This window comes from Larimichthys crocea, chromosome XVIII (genome assembly GCF_000972845.2).
Source record: "Larimichthys crocea isolate SSNF chromosome XVIII, L_crocea_2.0, whole genome shotgun sequence".
NCBI classification, from domain to species: domain Eukaryota; kingdom Metazoa; phylum Chordata; class Actinopteri; family Sciaenidae; genus Larimichthys; species Larimichthys crocea.
In genome coordinates, this window is record NC_040028.1 from 7,778,893 (window position 1) to 7,806,209 (window position 27,317).

General features: G+C 37.9%; 2 protein-coding genes across 6 annotated transcripts in view; both read right to left on the minus strand.

Annotated features, from left to right (window-relative positions):
* Positions 1 to 1,283: 1,283 nt before the first annotated feature.
* On the minus strand, positions 1,284 to 12,028 carry LOC104926342 (histamine N-methyltransferase). 4 transcript variants are annotated; one of them, XM_010740177.3, is made up of 8 exons: positions 11,958 to 12,028; positions 8,989 to 9,135; positions 7,895 to 8,041; positions 5,819 to 5,871; positions 4,871 to 4,978; positions 3,824 to 3,954; positions 3,549 to 3,642; positions 1,284 to 2,126 (listed from the first exon to the last, which is right to left on the minus strand). In XM_010740177.3, exons 3-8 carry the CDS (start codon positions 8,029 to 8,031, stop codon positions 1,756 to 1,758), a joined length of 894 nt encoding a protein of 297 aa, XP_010738479.2. In that variant the 5' UTR covers positions 8,032 to 8,041; positions 8,989 to 9,135; positions 11,958 to 12,028; the 3' UTR covers positions 1,284 to 1,755. The 4 variants fall into 4 exon arrangements, with proteins under 4 accessions (XP_010738479.2, XP_027146481.1, XP_019124466.2 ...); XM_027290680.1 differs by having other exon boundaries at positions 8,989 to 9,064; positions 11,958 to 11,975; XM_019268921.2 differs by lacking the exons at positions 8,989 to 9,135; positions 11,958 to 12,028 and adding an exon at positions 8,745 to 8,982.
* Positions 12,029 to 13,005: 977 nt separating this feature from the next.
* Positions 13,006 to 27,317, minus strand: part of thsd7ba (thrombospondin, type I, domain containing 7Ba) — a 159,626-nt gene continuing 145,314 nt past the window's right edge. For both annotated transcript variants that reach the window (XM_019268917.2, XM_019268915.2), the window contains 10 exons: positions 27,083 to 27,198; positions 26,046 to 26,163; positions 24,307 to 24,452; positions 23,467 to 23,635; positions 19,521 to 19,694; positions 18,505 to 18,600; positions 17,265 to 17,347; positions 15,884 to 16,079; positions 15,451 to 15,538; positions 13,006 to 15,179 (listed from right to left, as the gene is read on the minus strand). In XM_019268917.2, the coding sequence (XP_019124462.2) occupies positions 15,098 to 15,179; positions 15,451 to 15,538; positions 15,884 to 16,079; positions 17,265 to 17,347; positions 18,505 to 18,600; positions 19,521 to 19,694; positions 23,467 to 23,635; positions 24,307 to 24,452; positions 26,046 to 26,163; positions 27,083 to 27,198 (1,268 nt within the window). In that variant the 3' untranslated portion in view covers positions 13,006 to 15,097. The remainder of the gene's footprint in view (positions 15,180 to 15,450; positions 15,539 to 15,883; positions 16,080 to 17,264; positions 17,348 to 18,504; positions 18,601 to 19,520; positions 19,695 to 23,466; positions 23,636 to 24,306; positions 24,453 to 26,045; positions 26,164 to 27,082; positions 27,199 to 27,317) is intronic.

The following is a 27,317-nucleotide window of genomic DNA, read 5'->3' on the forward strand; positions in this document are numbered from 1 at the left end:
ATCAGTGAGATGTCACGCATTGACTATTCGACCTGTTACCTTCAGGAAAAGGGCAACGGGACATCTAGATCAAAATAGATTTATTCACAACAGGGCCGGCATGTAAAAAATGTCCTAGAAATGGTCTTAAACTTTGAGTTCAAAAACTTCATAGTGGACTTTGTAGAATATCAAAGTCGGATTCATCAGTGCTGACAGCAGTGACTCCTGTTTGTAAGGTGGTCCTATTAAATGCTTGCATGTACATGTCTTTTCAACTCATGTTCAAATCAGATAATATAATTTGCACTGTATATTTAATAAAAGACAAAAAGAAAAAAGATAATGTGCACATGTTAAAAGTAAACATTTGGTTGTATACATGCTAAATCCATCATGTAATGATCTTTTAATGATGTTCAGGAGATTCTGCATTGGTAAAGTCTTATTTATTTATTTATATTTTTTTATCAACTCATTGTCATACACTTCCAAAATATGATGTGTAGCTGCCTCTGCTGGTCTATATGAGGTGCTATCTGGAGCTTTCTGCACTAAAATTTCCAATTATTCTCATTAGAGAATAATATACTTACTTACCTAGATCTGAACCTTGTAATGCTCGCCCATGTCTTTTACAAACAGTTACTAATGCTGCCCTCAAGATGGTGCTAACACTTCAAATATCAGTGCTAATCATTTTTGGCTGAGGACACAGTGAGTTCAGCAGCTAACATTGTCCCTGTGTTTACTATGTGATGATGTAGATGTAGGTTGTAAAGCTGAACAGGCATGCTTTTATAATCACATAAAGGTTTTGTAGTGTTTTCATAGTTAATATAAAAACCTTGCTGTATTTGGTTGGTTGATGTTTCATTTTGCATTTGTGTGCCACACTAGAGCCCCAGAATCAGTGAAAAATAGACTTCAGTCATCAACCTGGAAATACATTAATACTTAATGAAGCATCAACTACATAAAGTCCATTGTGTGATTAGCATGTTTGAGCTGTAATAACTTGAGCCACCATATTTTATATCTGTTTGATTAAAATCCATCTGACTAGGAGAAAAATCAACCAGAAGTGATTCATATAATATACTAGAGCTGAAATATTTCTACAAATATGTTTTTTTTTTTTTAAATTTGATAAATGTTTATTCTACAATAGCTGCTATGTATTACGGAAAGAGCAGCATAAACCGGTCTTGTTTTTTTAAAATGTGTTTGTCATTTTTAAGTTCTCTAAGTAATGTAAATGTAAATCATCGACAGTCAAAAGTAAAGACAAAAAATTCCATACATCCAATTTTCCATTTATTTCTATATTTCATTTTTAAGTAATGTGATCCAGTGAGCAGCAGTGTTATGGGTAAGGCAGCACAGCCAGCCAGCTGTAGCCCATAAAAATGACATGACGGGAGAATCTGAAACTGATGAAAATTCTGATCTTTACATTTTGTTTGGGTGGCTCATGACAATGAAATAAAAATAAGCATAAGACACTTTCATTTAGCCCAATTTGATTAGAACATTATACATAATTAATAAATAATACTGGTATCTACACAAAATAACTTCCTGTATAATCAAAACAGACTTCCTGGAGATCAGGTTCAGTTAGTGTGGAAGCAGGACTGATCATGTAAAACAAGACATTTTCCACATAATCTAAAATCTTCAATTTGAAACAATCACTCTGTTTAAACAGAGTTTAGTAGCTATAAACAACTATGTTATGAATCTACTGCATTTTTCACTTTCAATTTCACTATATTAACATCCTGTCTTTAAGGGATCTATCACGATTGCTCCAAGGTTGTTGTTAAAGATAATCCTGCCATTGGACTCTACACTACAGTCTGGGTGTCGAAGTAACTCCAAGACACCGGCTTTCAGGTCAGGTGGGGCCGTCTTACTGAAGTTCAGCACCTCAGTGAGAAAATCAAGCAGCAGCTCTCCCTTCTCATCCCCCTCGGTGAAGCACTCGGTGATATCCATTTGAGATGGCAGCTCATAGTTCTGGTAGCTCACTCCTTTGGATTCCAGGAAGGCTTTGACGTCCTGAGTTGTCACATACTGACTTAATTCTGTGTTAGAGAGCTGGCTCCTGTAAGTCTGCCAAAGCCTTCTCCAACCACTCTCACCTGGAATAGATGACATTAAAAAAACAAGAGTCTACAGCCATGCTGGTGTCTCTGTGAGACTGTACTTGAGCACATCGGTGCTTTGGGCTAAATGCTAAGAAGATCATGTAAATATACTCAGAATGAAAATGCTAAACAGGTATAATGTTTAGATGAAATAGGGTTCTTTGCTATGCATTGCTATACAGCAGACACTCTGTAAAACTTTGTAAATATAAGCAAATTCCATCAATATTTTGCAATGTGTTGCAGGTATCAAATTCAGAATATGTGAATATTTACAACAACAACAAAAAACAATAAATATTATCAGTCTGAACATTGAATACGTTGTTGTTGTATTTAATAGAATATACTGTAGATGAAAAATGATGTATGTGTAATGTACTTATTTTCATCATTTTAACATAAAAGATATATCTGTGGTCTTTTTTGTTTGCATAATAATTTATAGCTATAATACATGCGTTGTCGTATTTGGACATCGGCTATGGCAACTCCCACCCTTGTATGCACTAGATATGAATCCTGTTTAACCTGTTCTCTATGTTGACTCTATGTTTGTTTGCCTTATTCCTTTGTCCACTGTGGCTCTGATCACGCAGGGTCAAAATGTTTTCTGCTTGCACTATTAAACGCCATAAAGGAATTTTTCCCTTGGCAGGTATATTTGCCATATTCAGCATCTTAGTTTAGCTTGTTAGCACACCAGAGACTAATGAGAATGACATTAGTTCTGCAGTCATAATTCTATGACAATTAATTATTTTGACCTGATGATGAAGTTGGATAAAAAGGTAAAGGGATGGTCAAAGTTATTAAAATTCATGAATGAGTGAACTTAGTTTTATGACAATCCATTCAATATTTTAACATTTCACTTCAAAACCACAAATGCCAACCTCATGCTGGCACTAGCAGAAAAGCAAAAAGATCAGCAAAGTCATTAGCATACATCATTTGACAACATCTGTACAGAATTTTGGGACAATCCATCTAATGAATGTTTCACTGGATAAATAAAAACTTGATATGTTGGTGGCGCCAGAGGAAATGTTATTTCATGGAGAACCCTCTAGTTTTGTTGATATATTTCAGTCTGGGCCAAAGTGGTTGACTAAACGACATTACCAGCTTCTGCCCAAGCCGCTAGCATCAATCAACAGAGGGAATATCTTGCTACTTACAAAAATAAAATTATAATTATGTATAATATGATAAAAATAAGTTTAAATGTCAGCATAACGATCTCCATATATAAAGGTTATATGTTTTATGTTTATAATCAACCCTAATCACCACAATAATAGTATTTTAGAAATGTTGTTAAACCAATTTTCATCACTACATGTATATACAGCTAACCAGAGAAAAGAAAAAGATCTGTCAAATAATTACAATCTATTCCATCCATTCACTTACCAGACACGAGAATGATAAGAAGCTTCCCGTTCTTGTTGAGGAGACTGTGGAAGAAGTTGATGGTAGCTTCAGGATCCTTCACATAATACAGCATCTGTTGATTTCACCACAGATAATGAGCTGGTAACTGGATTCATAGAGCACCTAATTATAACGCTATACTAGACAGATGTTCTAATGGGATTAATTGTTGTGATGTGGCGCCAAATGAATATGACCTAGATGTGTCAAAAATGAAGTCTATGAGCCAGAAGCACGACTTTGGCAACACCAACCTGTATCATGTGAATGAAGTCAGCCTTCTTAGTCATCTTTTTCACTTTCCAGTTTTCCTCAAACTCACCGGAAGTCATCTTGTTCCAGTTAAATTTGATGTAATCTAAATCTGGTTTCCGTGACACCAAAACTGCATCAACACACACAAACAAAACAGGGTTTTTATGTGTTTATTTAGAATTCATGTGACTGTACTAATTAACCAGATTATAGAGATTATATATATATTTGTTTCGAAGCAAAAGAATCTGAGCATGTGTGAGTGCAACGCACTGAAACATTCTGATTTGTCTGTGCGAGACTGACAGCAGTAAGTCAGTACATATATAGCATTACATGTCACATGTGTATATTGTTATACATTTAGCTTGTTAAAATGATTGCTATAAAACTGATTTTGTTTCAGCTGTCTTATGAAAACCCACACAGCAATGACTTTTCTATGAGCTTTAATGTGAGGCAAGGATGGGCAAGTTTTGAATTAAAAAAAGAGTCAAACCTGCTTTGCAACAAATTTATGAAAACAAGTGGCAAAGATGTGTGTCAGTACATACTAAAAATGAGAGAGACACCTACAGAAACTCCACCCTCATCAAAAGAACACGGCTAACCACTCTACCTACAACATGCATTGTATCTTTATAATATATTTTCGGTATGTGTGAATAATACAGATGGTAGCAGCACTAGAAGTATGTAAAACTTCTGGTCACAGAGCAGCAGACTTGCAGCTGGGTGGGATTCAATGTTTAACTCAAAGACACTTTTGAAAGGTGGATACTTGCTGACATGAAGGCTTGAATCTCAAACTGATGGTCAAGGGACTATGCTCCTGCTAATACATGAATAACTGCATCACATCATGTGTCGGTTTGAAGGCCGTGGGCAGCTTAAAATGTATTCTCTGCATTAAAAATACAGTGAAAAGTAATGTACAGCATATCTATTATTTGCTGTTAAATTAAATATTGACATATTTTGGGGGCGCATATGAATACACAGACACAGTATAAATTTGTGGTATGCGAGATAAGTGTAGGCAGTACCTCTGTAGTTATGTAGCTGCTGGGCACTAGGCTCCACCACCTCGTTATCCACTGTCACCTCTGGGTGCTTCAGATGAAGCTCGGAGAGCATCTCAAGGTCAATCTCACCTACAGGCACCAACAGAGATTTTATATTGAAAAAAAAAATTGAAATTTTTTTGTAAATGAAATTTTGACCTAATATTCCCCCATAGTGCCCAAACTGTTCAGCAACAAAAGGTATTCAAGTACATTTAGTCATCACTGTTCTCTAATTTTAAAGTTTAAGCAGGAAACAGCTACTTCAACTCAAAAAAACATTCAAACCCAGTGTGTGAACACTGTGATATTCCTTTCGATCTCATTTAGCCACGGGCAGGTGATTTTGTTCTTATTCTTATTGAGGCTGACACATAGCTATGTATAAAAGGATAAATTTAAGTAAAGAAGCAGATCAGAGCAGGCACTGAATCCTTCTGATTAGATTGAATAACACCTTGCGGGGGAGTTTATAGTTATTTTAATAGGCTTTACAGTCCATTAGAGAATCTGAAAGATCACTCCATTATGATACCGACATGACAGCTCAGGTAAATTAAAACGATCGGCATAAGCGAAGAGTAATAGCACTGATGGGCAGGTCATGGGTTTGCTCTGAAACAAATTAACCTCGCTGTATCATAGGTACTGGAGAACCAGTAAAATCAAGGACTGGTGAGGTCACTGTGTCTAAGACTAAAATTTAAGATTAATCTGACATCTCGACAGATGCAAACCCTTGACACCTACAATAAGGGCAAAGGTTTTTACTGCTGCAGCCATAAATGACAGCACAGCAATAGGAACAGTTACAGCAGGCTGATTCAACAACGCCTCCTCACCCTCGGTGTCTGACAGTGCTATTTACTGTGTCACATAGCACATAGGGTAAGTTCAGCAGTGAAAGTGTCTTATAGCGTGTGCTCTTACCAGCTCCACTTCCAACTCCAATGACATTTAGATGGGATTTTCCATCTCCAATGCTGAGGAGAGAGCAGAAAAAAAAACAAAAAACGCTTCAGAAGTCTTCAGAACATTCAAGTCTGGAAATTTACATCCTCCAACCTGCCAAATGTGGGTCACATTTTGGGTCTTGTAACTGTCACTTCTGCCTGACACTTGGGTGTGTGAGATGTTCTAATCTAGCAACTGAGATATTTCCAATAACGAGGCTTTGATTGTTGCTATGACACGTTCTGTCAGTCACTGTCTGATTTTTAACACCATTGCACTTTTTAATTAACTTGTGAGTTATATATCTCCAGATTCCTCTCTGATCTGCTTCATAGACAGCCACAGGGAGCAGGGAGTTTATTTCTCTGCAGCCTGAGCTTATATTAACAGGAAAAATTTGAAGAGGAGAAAAGAAAGAATGGTAAAGAGGAAACATTTCGATAAAACACACTTATTGTCATACACACATACACATACATCGTGTTTAGCTGCTTGATCTACAACCCCGATTCCAAAACAGTTTTATAAAACGTAAATGTAGCCTGAAGACATACTGTCCATGATTTCTGAATAGGCGTAGAGAAGTCATTTTCCGGATGTTGTTGATATTTGATATCTGGCTTTCTCTTTGTGTCTTACAATCTTGAAGTATTTGCTGTTTTCCCTCTAATATACTTCATGTGAGGTTAGAGCACACCAGGGGACTGTTGTACCACAGGCATTTTGGACAACTGGGAAGAGGAGGTTTTCAGGCCTGTGGCACAGACAAATGCTGATGGAGTTGCGTTGGAGTTGCGCCAGAACTAGGGATGGGCAAGCAGGCAATGTAATCGGGCACAGGAGCCTCTATAGACATAATGACAGAGGTAAAAAAAGACCAAAGAGGACACTGAAGGAAGCTAAGAACACTAAGAAAGCTAAGAAGTTACCAGAGGGAAAGTAAATCTGGGACTGACTCTTACAGTAGTTGTTGGCGAGAGCTTCATGAAATAAAAGGTTGAAAGACGGACGCTGAGCTGAGCTTCTTGATGTTGGACTGGCAGGTAATATTAGCTGTCTTGTGTTGTTGGACTTGCTTGCTGTTTGGATGTTAAGCAAAGTTGTTGACTCTCTAATTTTTTTTTTAGCATAATATAACCAGAACAAATACACATGTACAACTGTCAATATTTGGCAGTGGTGTCAGAGACAACACTCACACTGGGAACGCAAAATGGCAAAAATATAAATTCCTACACATTGTTGCTTTAACATCTGAACATTTCCATTTTACACAGCATTACAACTTTTTTTGAATCAGGGTTATATTCTGCTTCGGGATTATGTGACATATTTAATTAGTTGAGGTGGTACATACCCTTTCTTTTCTTTTTTTATGTAATACCTATATCACCTTTCTCTTGCATTGCATGTTTTCATAGATAAATGTTTACCACCTAGTAGCTAATGAGGCATAAACTCACTGTCAGCACATGGATAACATTGTTAGAACAATGCACCATAAAGTTCTGTGTTGAAATAATGACCGTCAGGATAATTTGTCATGCTGTGCTTCTTTTTCCCAGTGCGCTGTCATCTACTGATTAAGTTACTACATACTCTACTGAAATCTGTTCAGTTTTCCTCTCTTGGCTGCTTAAAGGTTAATGGTAATCTAGTTAATCATCAACAATCATGTTATAAAACAAGTTATATGTTCACTAGATTTTCCAGCCTTCTCAGACCAATACCAATGTTTCAGAGTTTTAATACGATATACTGGCAGTTATTCAATTTCATACACAAACTATAAAGGATTCATTTGTTTATAATGTACTGAGCTGAACATTTAAAACTTGAAAAATAAAATATGCAATAATAGACTATGTATGGGCAACACTATGTTCTCACTAACTGTTTTTTCCCTTTAACCTCTGTTTAGACTATACCACTACAGTATTGCTTTGATAGCTATCAACTGTTCTATTGTAATATATTATATTGAACTGTACTGTTGTCTATTGTGGGCATGTAGCTTTACTCATAAGTGTGTGTGTGTGTTTGGAAGATTACCTAGCCAGTACATCTGGCAGCAGATTGTGGATGAAGTCCTGCATACATTTATGCTCAGAGGAACGCTCCAGAAAAAGCTTGAAGGATTCCTGGTACCTGCTATCGTCATTAACCAGACACTTCAGTGAAGACTCCATGGCAAGTTATCTGGCAAAAAAAACAAAAACAAATAGTGAGCAAATATTTCTACCAACAGCTATTGAGGTTGAAATAGTAATCTGCAGAATGTGTGTGTCATTATTGTGCAGGAAATTCCAGTGGGAGACGAACAAATAAACAAAGTTACTCAAATATTTTCTTTGTTGTTAACTTTTCTTTGTTGTTAAAGATCAAGTTCTAACTATTTCAGCTGAAAGGTCACAGGATCTCACTGACGCAAGGGGAGTCTGACAAAAACACAAAGAAACATGACATGCAGTTTCTGCACCTGGCTTGACCAGGGGCTCTCCAATTTAAAGTTATATAAGTAAACTCCTCATAAAAACATTTTTCTCAAAGGAAAAATACAATATAGTTATGTAATGTAATGTTAATAGGTGTAATGGATACATTTTCCACATTTTAAAAACTTCAAACCACCACATGCAGACAATGAACTGTCATATTTCTCATTCTAATATTGTTTGTTATATTCAAATGAATTCATACTAGGTTTCATTTCCACATTTTGCATTGTACTTTAGTTTATCTTTAGTCTAGTCTATCTTTAGTCAGCCTCTGCAGATTGATTATTTATTTTTCAGTCATCACAGGCTTCTGCTGCCCTCAGTGGGTTTAAACCTGTTGCTCGAATATCCACAAGTCATGAAGCGAACTTCAGTCTGAATGTTATTATTCACCGTGTCTGCACCTGCTGAGTCACGTCTACGCAACCATGTGAGATCCGCCCGTGTGTTTAGAGAAATGTCTCCAAGCAAAGCGGAAACAGAAAGCAGCCGTCACACAGAATAATAAAGAGCCCCTCGATTCCTTCGACGTGTTTACAGCCCATCGCAGTTGTCGTTTGCTCACTGAACATTACAGTCCTTGTTCTGCTTCGTATTCATTGTGCATTGTGCTGTGCATGAGACAGAAACGCGACGTTTTACACTTACACGTAGGTCCGGAGTGCAGGAGTGAGTGTATCCGAGAGAGATCTGCAGGCTGCAAGAAGAAAAACCCTCCCACAGCCTGGTTTGAAGGAGGGCCAAGACACCAGAGCAAATCCACATCAGTCCAATGCCAACACAGTCTTTTAAGGACTGCTAAGTAATTTAAACACACAAAGTAGATTACTACTGCATATTTACAAATGTAAACAAATGCATAATGAAATTATATAATATATAGATATATAATGCACAATGAAGATTATATATATATATATATATATATATATATAGATAGATAGATAGATAGATAGATAGATAGATAGATTGATTTAATATTGCTATTTAGATATTGCACCTATATTACATTTAATCAGCGTGTGTGAGGAAAAACTAGCTATTGACTAGCACACAAATTTCATTAAATCTTGCACAAACATTTCTATAATATAGTCAAACTGCTTTCCTAAATGTAATCTGCAACTGTACAATGTATAACTATGACTAACAAGATGATAATAATTGTAATCTGTTGTTTGAGCTACACAGACAAGTAAACAAACATGTAACTGGTTTAATACAAAGCTAGTCAAATGCACCAAGAATAGTGGGCAAATTATCACATTAGATGTGTTCTCTTTAATCAAATGAAATATGGAAGAATGCGATGAGATAAGACCTGTGGTGGTTTAATGGGATACATTGCAGTGTTACAAGGCAGGCAATCATCTAAGCCAGAAAGGCAGTCCAAACAGACAAACACATCAAAATAAGGTTAGGCAGTCCAAGCATCAGACAGAGGGTCAGGCAACAGTGGGAACTGTAGTGGGATGTGGGAAAGGTCAGGTTAGGGATGAGGGGAAAGCAGGGCAGATGAGGTAAAGTGGAAAAATGCATCTGCTGAATGGTAGAATCTGGTGGATATTAGAAGAAAAACACATTGATGGCATTAAAATGGAAGAGGGGGAGGTAGAAAGAAAGCTAGACGACTGAGCCAGTGGTTTATATTAGCTGTACTGTGGTACTGTATGAATGTGCTGCACTTAAAACTCGCTTGACTAAAAGCAACATTGCCTAGAAATTACTAGTTTTTTGTGATCTAGCGCAGTGGCCCAGTTTCTGAGTGTAATATATGGACAGATCTACACTTTTTTTGTCACGATTATATTACTTGACATAAACCAGTGAGTCAACAACTTTACAAACAGACAAACATAAGTCTGTCATTTTCAACAACACAAGACATAGCAGCCAGCAAATATTGTTTCCATGTCCAACAGCACAAAGCCCAGCTCTTTCAAGTCTTTTATTTCACAAAGCTCTTGCGAATGACTTAATGTCAGTCTCAGATTTACTCTTTTGCTTGGTCACTCTTTCATTTTCTCTTCTTAGCTTAGCTCAACATCCTCTTCTTGTAACTATATCTATAGAAGCTGTTGAGTCGGATTATATTGCTCCAGAACCAGGCACCACTGGCTCCACTCCCTGTCGGTTTTTCCTTCACCCCAAGCCAAAAATCCTCCATCCCATTGGTCCAAAATGCCTGTGGTACAAACACTGTTTGCTTTACTGCCCATCACTTTAGTCTGTGTTATGTACCTCTTGTGCAGAAACAGCCATAGGCCACAGGGAATGAAAGACACACCATTCACCTGATTACACGTGAATGTAGCATTAAAATGATTTAAAATCAGTTATTTTATGGTAGAAAAGTTACACATTGTTGCTTTGAGCAATCCATCATGTCAGTTTGACTTTTGTCACAGATACATCTTTTTGTTGCATATCAACACAGTACGATGCTGCACTTCTGCATCACTACACAAATAAAAAGGTAACTTTGACAGGAATAAAATCTGACAATATTTACTCAAGCATCAGCAAGATGAGAAAACTCTCACTGTATGGAAAACAATGCCTGTAATAGGCTGTAATGCCTAAAGAGATTTTAGCACGCTTTGATATTTTCAGCAGGAAAGACTATACTTTCACAACAGATGGTGGTCAGTTTGGGATAAGACTGTATGGTTTAATTTCAAGGAGAGGGTGAAGGGAATGCCATGTCTCTTGGCTTGTCCATGACTTCCAGATTTCCCAGTTGTTATAATGTCAGACAGGAATTAGGCCAGGAACCCAAATTAGACTGTAATTAGGACACAGACCTCATCTGATAAGGTTTTAATCTTGGGAGTGAATCCCGGGAGGAGTTTTTAGTCAGATATGATTTAGTAGCCAGTGGTCCATAGTGTAGTTGTTTAGATAAAAGACCATAACAATATCCATTTTTAGACATGTGCATGGTGAATATTTCTCAAGGACCTCTGTGAATCCTCGGGACACTGTGATCTTCATATCTCAACTGATGAGCCCTCAGACTGACCTTGTTTTAGGACTTTGTCATATCTTTTCAGCTTTACCTGGAGACTGCAGCCATTCTACTCAAGTAAAAGTAAAAGAGTTTTTTCTTTTTTCTTAATTTGATCTGTACAGTCCACGAAATAAAGAATCGCCATTAGCTTTTAACAGAACAAAAGAATTTGTAGATCAATCTGTTCCTGTGTTGTTCATTTGATGAAATGCAGAATACAGAATACATCATATTTTCACCACCTTTTATTGCAACTTCCTATTTTCTTTTTCGAAACATTAAACCTTCATCTTGTATTAAAAATACTGTCACAGAGAATTTCAACTACAAACACATCATAATACATGATTTTGTCCTCACTCAGAGTTCAAGCCAGACAGAACTTCAAAGTCTATTTATCAATTACGTAAGCTTGCACTATCTTATCTATTCGACCTCGATGTTCTCCGTGTGCCACCTACGTGCTCTCAGATCACAGGGTGCCGGCCTTTGTACAATTCAGAACAATTGTTCCTAAAACCTCTGAAGACAAAGTGGGTTGAAAAGTATTTTTCACCCAAGCTTCACACTCATGGGAATGAACTGATGAAGTATACAAGATACTCACTGAGAGATCAAAGTAAACAGCTGTCTCTCTCGCTCTCTCATTCTCTTCTGCACATGGACACACACTGTTGTGCATATAGGACTTTGCTACTTCTTTTGTTTGAATGATTGTATAATGCCGTAAACAGCAAGGTCATTTATAACAACAGTCTACAGCCGCAGCGATGCAGCTCTGAGGCTGTTCTTAGGTTGCCTCGACCATTGTCATATATTTCCAGCTGGTAACCTCTGTTGCATGGCTTCCTTTCTGTCTTCCTGTTGTCCTCTGGTATCCACAATTGATGTTTAATAAGAGTTCAATTCAATAAACAGAGCCCTAAAAGTATTTTTCTAGTTTCCAGTGACAGATTCATTTTGGGAAGCAGAGTGATGAAAACTGAGAATTTCATCACTCAGTGTTTTGGTGCACACAAGCACATAATAAATCAGTAATAAATTATAATAAACATTCATTCTTTTAAAAGGTTATGTATTGGTCTGACTAAATATTCATTAAGCCCCACTCTGCTCTATCAAAATGCAGCATGCTCAATTTTATTAGAATCTAGCTTGCAGTAATAGATGAGCCTGATTAAAACTAGACCGCCATTGTCAAACTGTTCACATAGCTTCACTAAAAACCTGCAAATATGTCTTGAGAGCTACTAAAATGAGATGAATTGGACATGACAAGATCAGCCTACGTCTTTGCCACCGATCAGATGGCAATGACACAAGCATTTGAATTCAACCTTCTCTTAAACAAAAGTGACAGTCTTAAATAAATGAATTAGATGAGACAAAAGATTTAAACACTGTTTCCCCCCACAGCCTGCAAGCATCCTGGGATTATCAGACCGGGAATCTGACTGCAGGGCAAGATGAATCTTATCAGCTGCTTATATATTCTGGGCTCTGCCTTGGAGTCGGTATCAGTAATTACAATTTATCAGGACTTGAGAGTCAAGGAGCTGATGAAGATCACAGCAGGAGTAGAGCATCTCACTTGAACATATTTCACTCAGTCTGTGCAACAAGGAGGAAAGAATACAGGGTTTTATTTTCACATGGTTCCACAATTTATTTGCATTTTTGTCCAGCTGTCCATGTACACACAATAGTAACACAAATAGCATGGTACTGTAAACAATGAGTGAGCATACCTTTAGATTTTCTTGAACATAACCCAATAGAATTTCTCTCAGCAGGTCAGAAGTGATCTGTTCTCTGTTTTATAATGGAGATGTGCCTAGATGATTGTTAATTAGTTGATCATGTTAATTATAAATCAATGGTATTTCACAATTGGATCTTACACTGACTTTGCTGGCCAAATATTAGAAACACTGCCAAAAAGAAACTACTCAAAAAAATGTTTGGCATCATGTAAAACAGGATCTTTGCAAGGCCACTCTGAACACTTTCTGCCAAAATGGATCAAGCATGCCTACATACAATCAGCTGTTGAAATACAATTGTTACAATGTGTAACAACGATATTCACACAACCATTAAGATTATAGATTTATTGTTAAAATACATTCAGAAGGAGGTCAGATAACACAAGACCAAATCTTCAGTGTGCAGAGGCAGAAAGTAAACCCTGGTCAGTGCCAAAAACCACAAAGTATTAGGACCCTAATTCCTCCTCGCCTGTGTAGCATGAATAACGCAATGAAGGATGCATGTATAAATTATGTTTAAATAAGTGTTTATGGTCCATTACTGTGCTTTGGGATGATATTCTGGCACTAAAATTAATGGATGTCTTGTGCTGTAAGTGGAAATGTGAAATAAATTCAGGGCTGAATTAAATATTTTACTTTTGTGCATGAGTTAGAGAAATAAAAATAAGAGATGGCTCTCTTAATTAATATGTGCTCACAAATATTTGGTATTTGCTGTTTTTCATGGTTTGAGCCCTGCTTTTGTGGTGCGAAAATGAAAGTGAATAAAAAAAACACAAGACTGTCAAAAACTATATTTTCTCCTTGCTAATAGCTGACTTTGTATTTGGGTGTAATGGTAGAGAATAAATTGTGTTAAATGAAAATGAAACGTGGCATTATTGTTAAAAAAAAAAAAAAGGGAACGCATATTTTCTCCAATGGATAATTCTTCTAATTTCTATTCTTGTATCTGTTTTGGTGACCAGTGCATTTTTATTTAGTATTTGATGGAAAACGTTTGTATGAGGTATGAACTTTATCATGCTGGTATTTGATACATTGTGTTAAAGGTCTGTGTATGTTATTCTCGACTGCATTTGTCGCCATGTTTCGTTTTGTAATTTAGTCCTCAGTGGCAAAGAGTCTTAGGTGAATTAGGGAGGAGAAATTACTGCATCATAGTATTGTTAAATTCAAGGCAAACCTGCGTTTGGTTTCCACATATACACCACATATGACATCATCAACAAAACACAATCTGACAGCAACAACTTGCATTACACTGAAATCACTAGAAAAGTCATTTGAAAGGAAAACAAAAAAGAAAGAAGAAACAAAAGTGAATCAGCACTAACGTAGTGCATAGAGCATCTTGTTTATTCTCAGAAATTCAAAAAAAGGCTGTTTGTTTACCCAAAAGGCTTGTGACATTTCCCTTTACAAAGATCCAGCACTGATGAGACAAAGTCAAATGTCAAATGCTTCTGTTGTTCCACCTTTGAATGTCATGGGTGACTGCTGACTCGAGATGTTTCGTCTCCCTCACAACACAAATACGAGACAAGTAACCAGGTGGTCTCTCTGATTCCTGACACACGAAAAACTCCAAAATCCACTTCGTCTTTGCCCTCTTCAACAGTGCTTCAATTGTGTTCACATTGCTAGCAGTTTTAAAAAAAAAAAGAAACCAGAGGTCCATTTATTTTCTATGTCTAGAGACCTTTTTCTGTCATTTTCACCATGTTCTGCTTTGGTTCCTCTTTTGCGTGGAGGACAGTTTTGCTGCAGCCAAAAATCTGGACTACAGCAAATCATGCTTGAGCATCGCTTGTTTGCTGCATTTTTGCAAGACAAGTGCCACGACAGCGAATTGTCACCAAGCTCAAACTTTCCAACAATCAGTAGTATGCGATGGACGTGCTTGCTAACAATCTGAACGCAGTCAGGAGTCTGTCCGAGACCGAGCGCGTCCTTTTGAGGTATTGCATTCTGGTTACATATCCATGTCACCATCATAGGCCAGGGTCAAGGGTTTCTGCGGAGGAGGAGACGTCTTTGTGGTTTTGGATGGCTTACTGAAAAAAAAAAAATAGACAAGAATGAAGAGCTGACAGGGTATCTGACTTAGCAGCACAGGCAAACTTGATTTCAGTCTTTACAAAGAATTCCGAAGAATTGTGAGGAGTATAACTCATACTTGACATGGTTCTTTTTGGATTCAAATAGTTAGGAATAAGCTTTGCTTCTCAGTGTTCAGTGTGTTGACCTACAATGGAGCTTTTATTCTTAAAAACTGCACAATTCACAGTGAGGAATATCTAAAAAAAAAAGTAATATGGTACATACCAGACCAGGAATGATAATGCAATAATGAAGAGTATTAAGATGAATCCAACAGCAGTCACGGCGTACACCCACAGTTTTATTCTTCCATCTGTGCAAATCAAAAAGCAGTTTTAAGCAAAGTTTTAAATATTTGTACGCCTGTATCTTTTGTCTGGAGATCTTTAGAACTTTATTCTAACGGTTGAGAATAAAGAATCAGATTTAGTTTACATAGATACTGCAGAAGAACAACTAGGATTTCTTGACATTTTTATGGTCCATTGACTTTGTTCCATTTTCTTTTTTCACAGCATATAATGATGAAGTAAAAACATTGACCTAGAATGAATTCCACCCATGGCCCAGTGATCTCAGAGTTACAAAGGGTGGCCCAAAGGCAGGAAAGATATCAGGCATGCTGCTCGAGCTGTAAAGATGATTTCCATTTCAGTACCTGGGCCAACAGGTCGTAAGGTCCACTCATTGAAGAGATCCTGTGCCTGAGATGGTCCGGGTTTTAATCTTCCAGAGTTGGTTTTCACATCAGCTTTCTTGTTGTTGTCCACCCCCGGGGTTCTTGTGCAGTAGTCCAAAAAGCCATGCGTGGTCATCACTTCAGTGTAACCCTTCTCACACCCACACACTCCGCTCTGCATTGGGGGGGAGGAAGCCAGGAGAACATCATTTACAGCCAACACAACAACATGACTGCAATCGTTACTTTCCCAACGATACAAAACCCTGCTGAAAAAACAGTCTGCCAATAGAAGGTATTCTGCTTTACTCTTTCTGCTCTCAACCATATTTATGCAGTCTGTGCTATGAACACATGTTGATTGATCCTCACCCTGACATTAAACTGTGCTCCACAGGGGGTAGATTACACCAACACTACAAAGTTATTTCAGTTGCATTAAGCATCTAATGCTATGAAATAAAATCACAAACCGAATGGAAATGAACAGAATATAAGGTTATTGTCCATCAGAGTGGAAAAATGAACAAATATGACAAGATATACAAGAAACCACTGGCACAAACAAAAGAATATTGAGTTTACTACAGTTTGCAAGCAAAAATTACAGATAACCTATGTAAAACAAGGCATTAAAGATGAAAATACAACACAAAATACTGTGTGGGAGGATTTGGGGCTTAGTTGTTTTTAATTTAATGATGATTGTACTTGAAATAAAATACCTATTTAAGGTTTAAGGTTGCAAAATGAACTCTGTAGCACCTTCAGAGTCTCAAACTTGGAAAACAGAGGATACAACAGTCTGTAAGAAAGCTTAAGGCTTTATCGCTTGTTCTGACAGTGTGCACCTCTTTGAGCTTCATCTGGGGCTTCCCAATTATTTTTGCTGCCATTGCCAACTGTTCTAGCCAGCTTATTCCACAACCTGTTGTTTAGGTGAAATGCCAAGTGGAATGTTAAAATCGGGTCTCAAACTGTTTCTAAAACTGACTGACTTGAAAACTGTCATGAATCCTAAGATGATGAAGCTGTTCTGTAAAGGCTTCAGCTATTGTTGTGCATTTTAAGTGCGATTACATGGAGGGCACTCAGAGGGGCAGTAAAACTTCAAGTTCAGGCTATTCTTTGTCATTTTCATGGCTGCTTGTGTGCAGCTTCCCCCCAGCTAACTGACAGTGAGCCCATATTCATTGGTATTAATGTTATTATCCTTTAATGGAAATTAAAAATGTCATAGGTCAAATCCAATCCATTAAAATTCTTGCCTGTATGTGGTATCAGCATGAAAACAGAAGAAAAAAAACACAGTGAGAATTAAAGAGATCACAGCTGCCTGATCAAAGAACAATGATCTTACCGGTGTGCAGTGTGAGAAGGGTTTAGTGCACGGAGGATGGCAGTGTCTGACCGTGGTCGGCCTTTTCTGTGGGAAACACCCCCCTGGAGAAAAACAGCAGGTTCTTATTTCGGGTTCCTTTACTCATTGATCACTAAATTAATGTACTGTCACACCTGATTAATGCGCTCAGTTGCCTATCAGGGTCCCTGATCAATCTGTGAACATTTTAATTCCAACATGGAAAATTGCATGTCAAAATATCAAAGAGTAATGCCTTGGGTTCTTGCCTTCTTTGCAGAGGGAGGTTATTCCTTCTGAGCTCATATTTGCCAGAAACGCTTCCTTACAGCGATAAGATCACATTCAGCCACTATTTACGGCACATCACGCTCACCTAAAGCTTTCGTTCCCACAGCGCTATTACCTTTGTTCTGCTTTCTCGACGCCTGCTTTACTTCCCACAAATACAAATGAATGATTATATTTATATGGATTGAAAGCCTCCCAGTGCAGAGTCTGGCTTATTGATTACTTATGTTAAAAGGGAGAGGAGAAATCAATAGAGGCTGCACTGAGAATAGGCAGATCAAATAAGGTGTTAAATTAAACTAGAACGCTATACTAAAATTATTATTTGCGTGTGTGAGAGTATAAGTTCACACTGCAGGCCGTCATGCACGATATTAAAATTTTTGTTTTTGCAGGGTGTAAAGTAACAGTTCATATCAACTGTAGGATATAATGAACTAATATTGTAAACTGATATTAACAATTGCAAAAGACATCACATCTGTTTTTGTATCCACCCTTCTCACTTGTTTCCACATGTTTCAATTATCTTCTGAGCCATCGAGGGAATCCATTCTAAATGTATTTCCAAACCACCTGCTGCAAAATTACCAGTGTGACAGCTTCCTCAGATGAACAAGAGAAGATGAATGTAATGGCAGTGCTTACTGTACAGATTCCTTTTTGTGCGATCAAATGATTTGACACTGTTGCACATATCCAGGTGATTTAGACTGAACTGAAAAAAAAATGACTCTATGCTTTTTGCTTTTCACGCTGATTCAGTTCAGTGCCATGGATCAAAAAAACAGAGCTAGGACATTTTCAGTTGTTTTCTGCATTAAGCCATATATACATAGATATCTGTATTTATATAAGTGTATACGTTTCACAGTTTCTGTGCGAGTTCCCATGAGCGCTTTTGCAGTAACCCCACTAGTGTGGCCAGAAGAACACAGCAACTGCTCACCTGTGACATTGACACCATCTGAGCGCTGACACCACACCACTCTCTCATTGTTGCTCCATCCTCCTGTCCTCCACTGGTAACTGTGGCATTTTCCTCCTGTGGCAATGGCAGAGACAATGCTCATTAGCAGTGTGTTTTGGGCATCCAGGGTCCCTTGGACATTAACCACCACTTCTTTTGCTGCCCTGCTACATCATATTATACAGTGAGAAATATTATGTTTGTACTGCAAGGAAAAGGGCATCTGAAGCAGTTTGCTGCAAGATAAAGTCATCTTTGGAGGAAATGAGATGGTAGAAAGTGGCTGGAAATGTATGAAAGACACCCTTTTATTTTCTAAGAGGAAGGCTTTTATTTTCCTGGGGGGAGCTATAAGGGGTGACTGATTTGAAGAGAGGAACAGTCAAAGACACTTGAACCTGATTTTATATATTAAAGGAACTCTTGCCACTGTGGTGTAAAACAAGACCGCATAGGAGAAATACCACAGGAAAGAAACTAGATTAAAGTTACACATTTAGCGACACAGTATTAAAATGAAGTACAGGAGAATTACAATTTTAAATGCAGCCTTTAAAAGCAGCTAATTAATTAGGTAAAAGAGCTGGCAAGAGCCCAAATACTTGCCGGCTGATTAGGTATTAGGTGTGTAGGTGCAGCAATCAGAAAAGTACGAGATTTTATAATGAAACAAATAAAGTAAATTTATGATAATAAACAAAAAAAAACTCTACAGAGAAAGAGTAAAAGATGCAAATCAAACATATGCACATGTGACATCACAACTGCAGTAGAGAGAAAAAAAAAACAATAAATACACACAGTATTTCATCTCATGTCCGTGGGCTTATCTTAAACCTGACGGGGAGCAGCAGAGCTGGGTGATGATTCACTGTAGGTTCATCATAAACATCCCTTTTTACTACTAACCAGTTGTCATGTGACTTATTACTCTCATCTGTCAATAAAAGAATGCTTCTTTGACATTTGTATACATGTGTTTTTTTTTTCATTACCTTTACAGGGCTGGGTTTCAAAGACTTGATGTGGGCAGCTGCCCTGATTCTCCATGACCTGAATGATCACAGCTCTTGAGCGAGCTTGGCGCCCCGTGGTCTCAAAGCTTCGTCCCTCCAGGCAGGTCAGCTGGCAAGAGCTCCAAGATGACCACACAGTCAAATGGCAGTCTCCTAAGGGCAAAAAAACAAAACAGAAAGAAAAAAAAACATTGCAGATAGGCACAACTTATTCAATAACGCTTTCTTTTTAGCTATTTGATGGTGGTTTATATTCAGTTTGCCAACAGTATTTCAGGGATCATTTTACTGGCTCCCCTGCTAGCTCCCGGAACATTTAAAAGACGTTGAAAACAACTTCAGCACACATCTGCGGCTGATAATGTACCGAACGCACAAACAAATTACTCAGACAGCCCAGTGGGTATTCAGAAGTAATAGACCGACCGGAGTAATAAATTATACAATACAAGCTATAACTCCGAGCCTAACTGTAAAGACAGCACCCAGTACTGAAAAGTCTCTTAGGAGAAGCAAAACTCATTTGGTTTCAGAAATGATTTCAGTGGATAAAGGCTGATGGTTGATGTACAGTACTCTGTGACAACAAATAACACATCAACACTTGTATCCTATTAATATCTTATACAATCCTTGATAGCGTATGCATGTCATGAAAATATCTCCCACTGCCACAGCTCCTTCAACCAGAACAACCCTCTGATTCTCTGCTCAGAATGCCCATTAGTGACTGTCTGTGGATTGACGCATCTCATTATCTTTCATCTTCATACGGATCCACTCAATCAGCTCTTCCCCCATGCTGCTGTGGCTGTGGAAACACGCTGTGGCAAAGACTGCAGTGTACAGCAAACAGCAACATCCATATGCACACAGTGCACCACATCACATACATGTCGACAATCTCCTCACGCCCCCACTGGCCCCAACACCATGCCTGCCACCTTCACACAAGCAGACCAGTGAGCACACAAACACACACACACACACTTACACACACACATCTGCTCTGGCCATCAGATACTTCTGATCCTGAGCCAAGGCTCACAGCAAAGGCGGGTTGAGTGATGAATCAAGGCAAGGATCAGAGGACAGCGAGAGACAGATGAGCAAAAGCAAGCACTGCACGATCATGTGTCTTCATGGCAAAAGCTAACAAGAGCCTCACTTGGCAAGAACCATGCCAAAGGAGATCAGAGTTGTCTTTTTATCGGATGATAATTATTTTTTTCTTTTAAAAATTGTAAAAAAAAAAAAAATAAAAAAAAATCTCTGCTACTTGTGGCTCGAACACCAACTAAGTGTGCCTAAGGACAATAAAGAGTCATTATAGATTTCTAGCATGGGTAGCCTGACAGTGACAAGTGATTTAGGTCATAGCTGTCAGCTGGCCAGAAGCTTCCTTACTAACGGCAAACGCTCCATTCACAATATGCTCTAAAAATGGATTTAAAAAAAAAAAACAACAAAAAAAAAAAACACCAGTCGCATCATGAGATGTCAGTCAACTGTGATCTGCTGGCTTCTTGTTGCCGTGGTGATTTATATAATGATAAGATTTACCATTTCACAGTGCAATTAAAACCAATTAAAAACCATGGATGCTTTATGTTGTAGGTCCCTAATTTCCATGCCAAAATAATCAGTCAAAAACACTGTGTTCATGTCAAAATGTCTAAAAGGTTCTTTTTGTCTATATGGTCTCAATTTTAATATAACAGAGCTGCTAAAGTGGAAAGCTCCATCAAACCTGCATAAGGCATTACATTGGAGGATGAAACTAAACCAACAGGAACATAAAGGTATAATAAATCATATATTTTCTTCAAGTTTTCACTGTCAAGTCCTCTTCATTGTTAAGGCAGGCAGTGCCAAGATGCACCAGGTTGTTTTATTTTTTTTACAGCTACAGTCCTGGCAGCACTCTGCAAGCACTAGTGCTCTTTTATCATTATCCATCAGAAAGCAGCATGCGTGTGGTGTGATGTGTACTGCAGACTGCCAACACTGAATGCAGTAACACTGTTAAAATTGCAGGGAAAACAAGTGTATTTAGAGCTGGGCTCTCTCCTCATGCGCATCCGTGGCTGCAGCTGTGCGGTATAGCTCAAGCACATGAACATGTACTTAGCATTTATTAACTAGGATGATGTTAAATAATGCAGTTTAGTGTTTTTATTTGGAAATGAAGCGATGCAGCTGTAACAGACAAATCTAGTTCCCATTCAGTAGCTATAACAGAACATATGCTACTATATAAAAATCATTTGTATACAAACTTAAACCGAGGTTAATAAAATCACAAAGCAAGAACACAATGTCGATGAGACAGAAATGTTACAAGTTTATGTAAGGATATTTAAAGATGATCTTAGAAATAACATGAAAGCACTAAGCAATCTATGGATGCATTGGAATATTATACAGGTTTTAAAATGCTAAATAACTAATATGACGTGTTTTCCACCTGTATACTGCTTTCAGTTTTCATTCAGGTTTACTGAATAATAGGCTGTAACACATCCCTTGCAGCTTCCTTAACAGAGAAGATAAATGATAAAATGGGCATAATCAATAATACATTTTAATTTAGGTTGTAATAAATGGGCATAATCAATAATACATTTTAATTTAGGTTGTAATTGGCTAGATAAATAAGCCACTTTAAAATATATATAAATTATTTGGTGGTGTATGAGGCAAATCTCATTATTCTTAAGATAATGGGCTGAGTGTTTCCGTTCAGATTTCCATCAACAAACTCCAGTAAAATAAACGTGAATATCTTTTCTGGAGGTTCTCACTGGTGGACTGTCATTTTACAGATCTGCTATAAAATGTTAATCGGTGATGAGATTCACGACATCAGTAACTGGTTTGGCTGGTAGAGGGACAACACATGCAGCTCATTATTTTCAAGTACCCCCAACATGTCAGTCTGTTTCCTCTGGGTAGCATGACTGCTTTTACTGCAGGCCCACACCGCTGTGCCTGCAATTAATGATGTGCTGCCATCAACTTGTAAAATCACTATTCTAAATTACTTTGTGATGCAAAAGGAGAAAATAGAGTAAGCTAGAATAGCCCTAACACACAAAGCACGTTTCATTTTGTTGTCCCTTTATGGTCTCAGCATAAACTGCTTTTGCAATAGCAATGAATAAAAAAAATGCATAAAATCAAAGCTATTCTGACTTTAAACTTATATCTGATGTTACATTATTTCTGTTAGTAAACCACTGATTTTGCACTGACACACCAATAGCTGTTCTCTCAGTATGATCGCTTAATTGTTCTAGTTAGCACATGATAATTTTAAGCTTGTACTATTTTGTTGTTGCTGCATAATGTAGAGTAGTGTAAAAAATGTATAGTGTTGTTGAGCAATTGATCATAAAAGTTTTTTTGTAGTTACTCAGTACTGACTTTTGCAGCATTTGTGCTTTTATAGGTACTGTGTATATATATGTATATAAAAAAAGAACTTATCCAAGTGGACATTGTGTGTTTTTTCACAGTTGTTATTGGATGTACCCATCCAGATAATGTAGAGCTAAAAGGGTCATTAGATAGTCTATGACTTCTATTGATTTTTCAATAATTATATAGCAGCTGAAAATGTCACCCAATTGAAAGAGGAGACAATGTATTGACAGATTCCAGCAAATGCGTTTGAGGTTAAAAAAAACCCTTACGTATTATAAATTAGGCGCTTCAGGCCAAAAAATGATTGGTATTATGGATTCAAAATGACTATAGTAATACACAATTCACATCAACTATGGAATCATGCTCTATTCGTGCTGATTCAAAATTTAAATATTAATTAAAAATACATTTCATGCATACATCAATAATACCACCTTATGTCAACACACTGACGAGGAATAAAATGTTAATCCAGTATATTTGAGTGCAGCTTTACCTGGACAGGGGATGAAGCAGGGCTGCTCCATGTCCTGCTGGATCTGCTGCCTCAGTTTGTCTCCACAAAGCTCCTCCTCCACTGGATGAGCAGGAGACTCAGGCCAGTCACCCCAGTGAATGACACATGATAGGTTCCGTCTCCGAAGCCCCTCACCACACTCTGCACCCTGCACAAACACACACACACACAAAATATGACCTTTGTGAGATTTACCTACAGACGTGTCCTCCACCCTAATTTAGAACATTTATTTGACTTGATTGGATATCAAGAACTGGTTAACATGGAACATCTTATATCTTACATTTCTGTGTGTTTTAATACTTTTCTCCTCAATCATTTCAAACTTTAAGAGCTTTATTGTAAACAAAGTATCTGTTAACATTCTGTCACTGAATGCATTGTGTGCATTTTTTGAGGTATAACATATATGTTGAATGTATTTAATTCCTCATAAAACATCTGCAAAGCATTTTTATTTATTCATTTTCACTAACATGCATTGTTCACATCCATCTTCTGCGTTTCTGTCAGTCGTGTCAGTGAAATATTGTGAAACCTTTGGTAAGAATTTGCATTGCGTCACCCACATACTTGTGTGTGTGCCAGTATGTGCAGACAATCTACAGAGTACCTCCAAACTGCACATATTAAAAAAAAAAAAAAAAGTGATTCATAGAGAAACTTATGATGCAAGTGGGCACCCTATGGAAGTGCATGATGACATTGCATTAAGATAGATAGATTGTAACAAGTAACTCATTTGAAAAAGACACTTGATTTCATCTTGTTAAAAACAAACAAACTCAAACCTAGCATTCAGAGTGCAGGTTATACCTCTATAGTGCACGAAGACCAGTCACTCAGCTGCCAAGTATAGCAAGGCCTTATGGGACATGGCTTGGTCTGGGTGAGCTGGTTGGGACAAGGCCGACCCTCCTCGTGAGCCTCCTGCAGGATTCTCCGGGTTCGAACAGACTGACCTAGAGAAGATCAAAGCCAACACACAGTTAGAAAGAACAGAGCAGAGATGATCATGTGCTTCAAGCTGAAAACTCTCTTTTGCCAGAAAAAAAAAAAGATTATTTTTCAGGTACACTGTTAATATGACAAACTTCTAAACAGTAAAAATAAATCAACAGAAAAACACTGAGGGGTAAATAGCATGCGAATTCAAGGAAAGAGAAATAAATGTATCCTTGCACAAACATAAGGCTCCATAAAATAACAGTTAATAAAATGAGTGGCTGAAATAAACAATGATCATATATTTAGGAGTGAAAAGAGGCTGTGCTTTTTTTTTTATTTAGCCTGTGAAATACTTTCCTCTTGACAAAGAGGAATTAGTGAAACAGCACCATACATCTGCGTCACCTTGCCACTTTATGCTCACATCAAACAGTTTCCTACATAAGTGCTTTGTTCAAGTGAGCCATTAATAATGTGTCAAGAAAAAAAAAAAGTTTGGTAAATGGCAACAGTATAAAGGACTGGCCACAGAGCAGGATTGCTATGTTGTCACAACTCAGTGTGTGGGTCCTGAGAGGCTCAGCGAAAGGCACGGCCCTCATCAGCCACCAAGTCAAGACAAAAGCTGTGTGTGTTTGTTTTACGCCGCGGGAGATGCTGAGCTCCTTGGGCCTCAGGCAGATACAGCAAAAGGACCTTCAGCTCTGGCATCTCAAAAATCAAACCCAAAACATTAATTCTCCCATGGGGTCGTGACAAAACAAGCTCCTTGCGTCGTCTGACACAGATACGACGCAAATCCCTCATCAAGGCTGACAGATGTGTTTCACAATGTGTGAGAAGGAGCGGAGAGTTTGGCAGAGACAGAGTCACAGCGACAGTGACAGAGCAGAAGGAGAGTTTAAATCCCCAGTTGAAAGTCTGTGCTTGTGTGAGCTTGTTGTTGGAATGAGGGGTTAACTGTGAGGAGACAGGCAGCCAATGACAAATTAAAATTAATGAACTTAAGAAGATACTGTTGAGTCTCTAATTAACAGAATAAGAGGCATTCTCTCTGGGAGATGGGCCCAAGAAACAACGTATGCATCCAGGTTAAATAATTAACTTTTGTATATTACATGAGGTTATAACACAGCTTTGAAAGTGATGCTGAGCATGCCACAGGTTGGTGATTACTAAATGTATTATTGAAATCAAGCAGAAGAAGGGTATATATTTTATTTAGGAACAGTGAATCATTTATGACATCCATAAAGGTCAGCTGTATAAAATTAAGTTTAACTGAACCAGCTGTTCTTAAAATATAACCTCACAAAGCAAAGTTGCCTGTATTAATTAACAACTGGGCTCTATACAAAATGATAATGAAGTGGGAATATTAATATATACATTATTGAAAAAAAAAAAGGCTCAGCACCGTGTTACCCGGTATAATAAGGCTTTGGATTACACATACTTGTAAATATTTTAATGCATTTAAATGTATTCATGCACAATTCAACATCTCTGTGAATGCCTGAGCAGACGGAATAATGAGGCACTGCATATGTGGTCGACTCCGTGTCTGTTCATCAGGTTGGTGCAACTTTGTTTGCTCATATGTTTACCTTGGCTACCGCAGCTATGCGAGCATTCCGCCCACGACGACCAATCGGAGAGAATACAGCTGACAGGACAGTCAACCACACAGCTTTCCGACAGCCCCCACTTGTTGATAAGACCAAACTGTAGAAAACAAGAGCAGAGCTGTGAGGATGGCTAGTTAATTATTTCTACTAACAAGCAAGAGAGAGAGAGCGCCCACATTTCCATATTTTAAATAGGCTGCAGTTCGTTTCAGGACAGTGGAGATACAGCAATTAAACAATTTTACCATTAATCTTGCTTTTAAATGTTGCTGAGCTGTAGGTTTTTGGATTTATATGAGTTGGAATCACGTTGATAATTTGGACTTAACACAGAGGCGACAACATCACGGCCTTCATCCCCATAAAGCTCCCTACACTCAGTGTAATACGTTCCTGGATAACATAAACTGCAGGTTGTGGAACTCGATATCCAGTTTGCAACCCACCAGTGAGAAATGTTACAGCTCCTACTGTTATTGAATTTACAGTAACTGCAAGTTCAAGACCACCATCTATCTTTGCATGATTAAATCTAGGGGTGAAAAAAGGGAATTGTGTTTGGCTTGGTGGCAAACTGCTGAGTGAAACATGAAGGTGTTTGGATATTAGATGCAACATTTTCACTTTAACAAATTGGACAACTGGGCTACCAATAATGTATAAGCTGGTGGGAACACAAGTGGAGTACTGCAGCATAAATCAATACCTCATATGAAAAGAAAAAAAAAACTTTCCAAAGTATTTCGAACTACGATATTAAAATGTTTCCTTTCTGGAGGCTCTCTGTCATTTGGTGCACTTAATTTCCTGTTGGCTAATTTCCATCTGTGAGTATATGGTGTAGGAAAAATAGTCCTGTTGTTCAGTAAAACCAATGCATTGTACATTTTTGCTGCATGTTGCGAAAACAAACATTAGACCTCCCTGCTTATATCTCCTTGTGAGGAGTAAATGAATATTTAGGCAATAATAAGTATGATTGTGAAAACCTGATTTTGTGACTACACAGCGGTTACCTGCTCGCACTTCTTCAACTCCACAATCTTGCCATCGCTGCGAATACAGTCCAAGAGACGCAATCGTGAACCCTGACCACAAATGGCGTTTTCCCTCAGCTGGCATGTACTCCAGTCTGCAACAGAGACACACACACACAAGCAAGCAACATATCTGTACATTAGTCTCACTGTCGGACCAGCTTGTGCATGCCAGCAGGATCAATGTAATGGTAAATGGACTGTGCTTATATAG

Excerpts from the sequence above, each read along its gene's own strand:
- LOC104926342 (XM_010740177.3), bottom strand. The coding sequence starts at position 8,031 with ATGGAGTCTTCACTGAAGTGTCTGGTTAATGACGATAGCAGGTACCAG. Across the intron at positions 3,955-4,870 it reads GCAGCTACATAACTACAGAG|TTTTGGTGTCACGGAAACCA; the intron begins GTACTGCCTACA and ends GTGTTGATGCAG. Across the intron at positions 2,127-3,548 it reads TCTTATCATTCTCGTGTCTG|GTGAGAGTGGTTGGAGAAGG; the intron begins GTAAGTGAATGG and ends CATCTATTCCAG.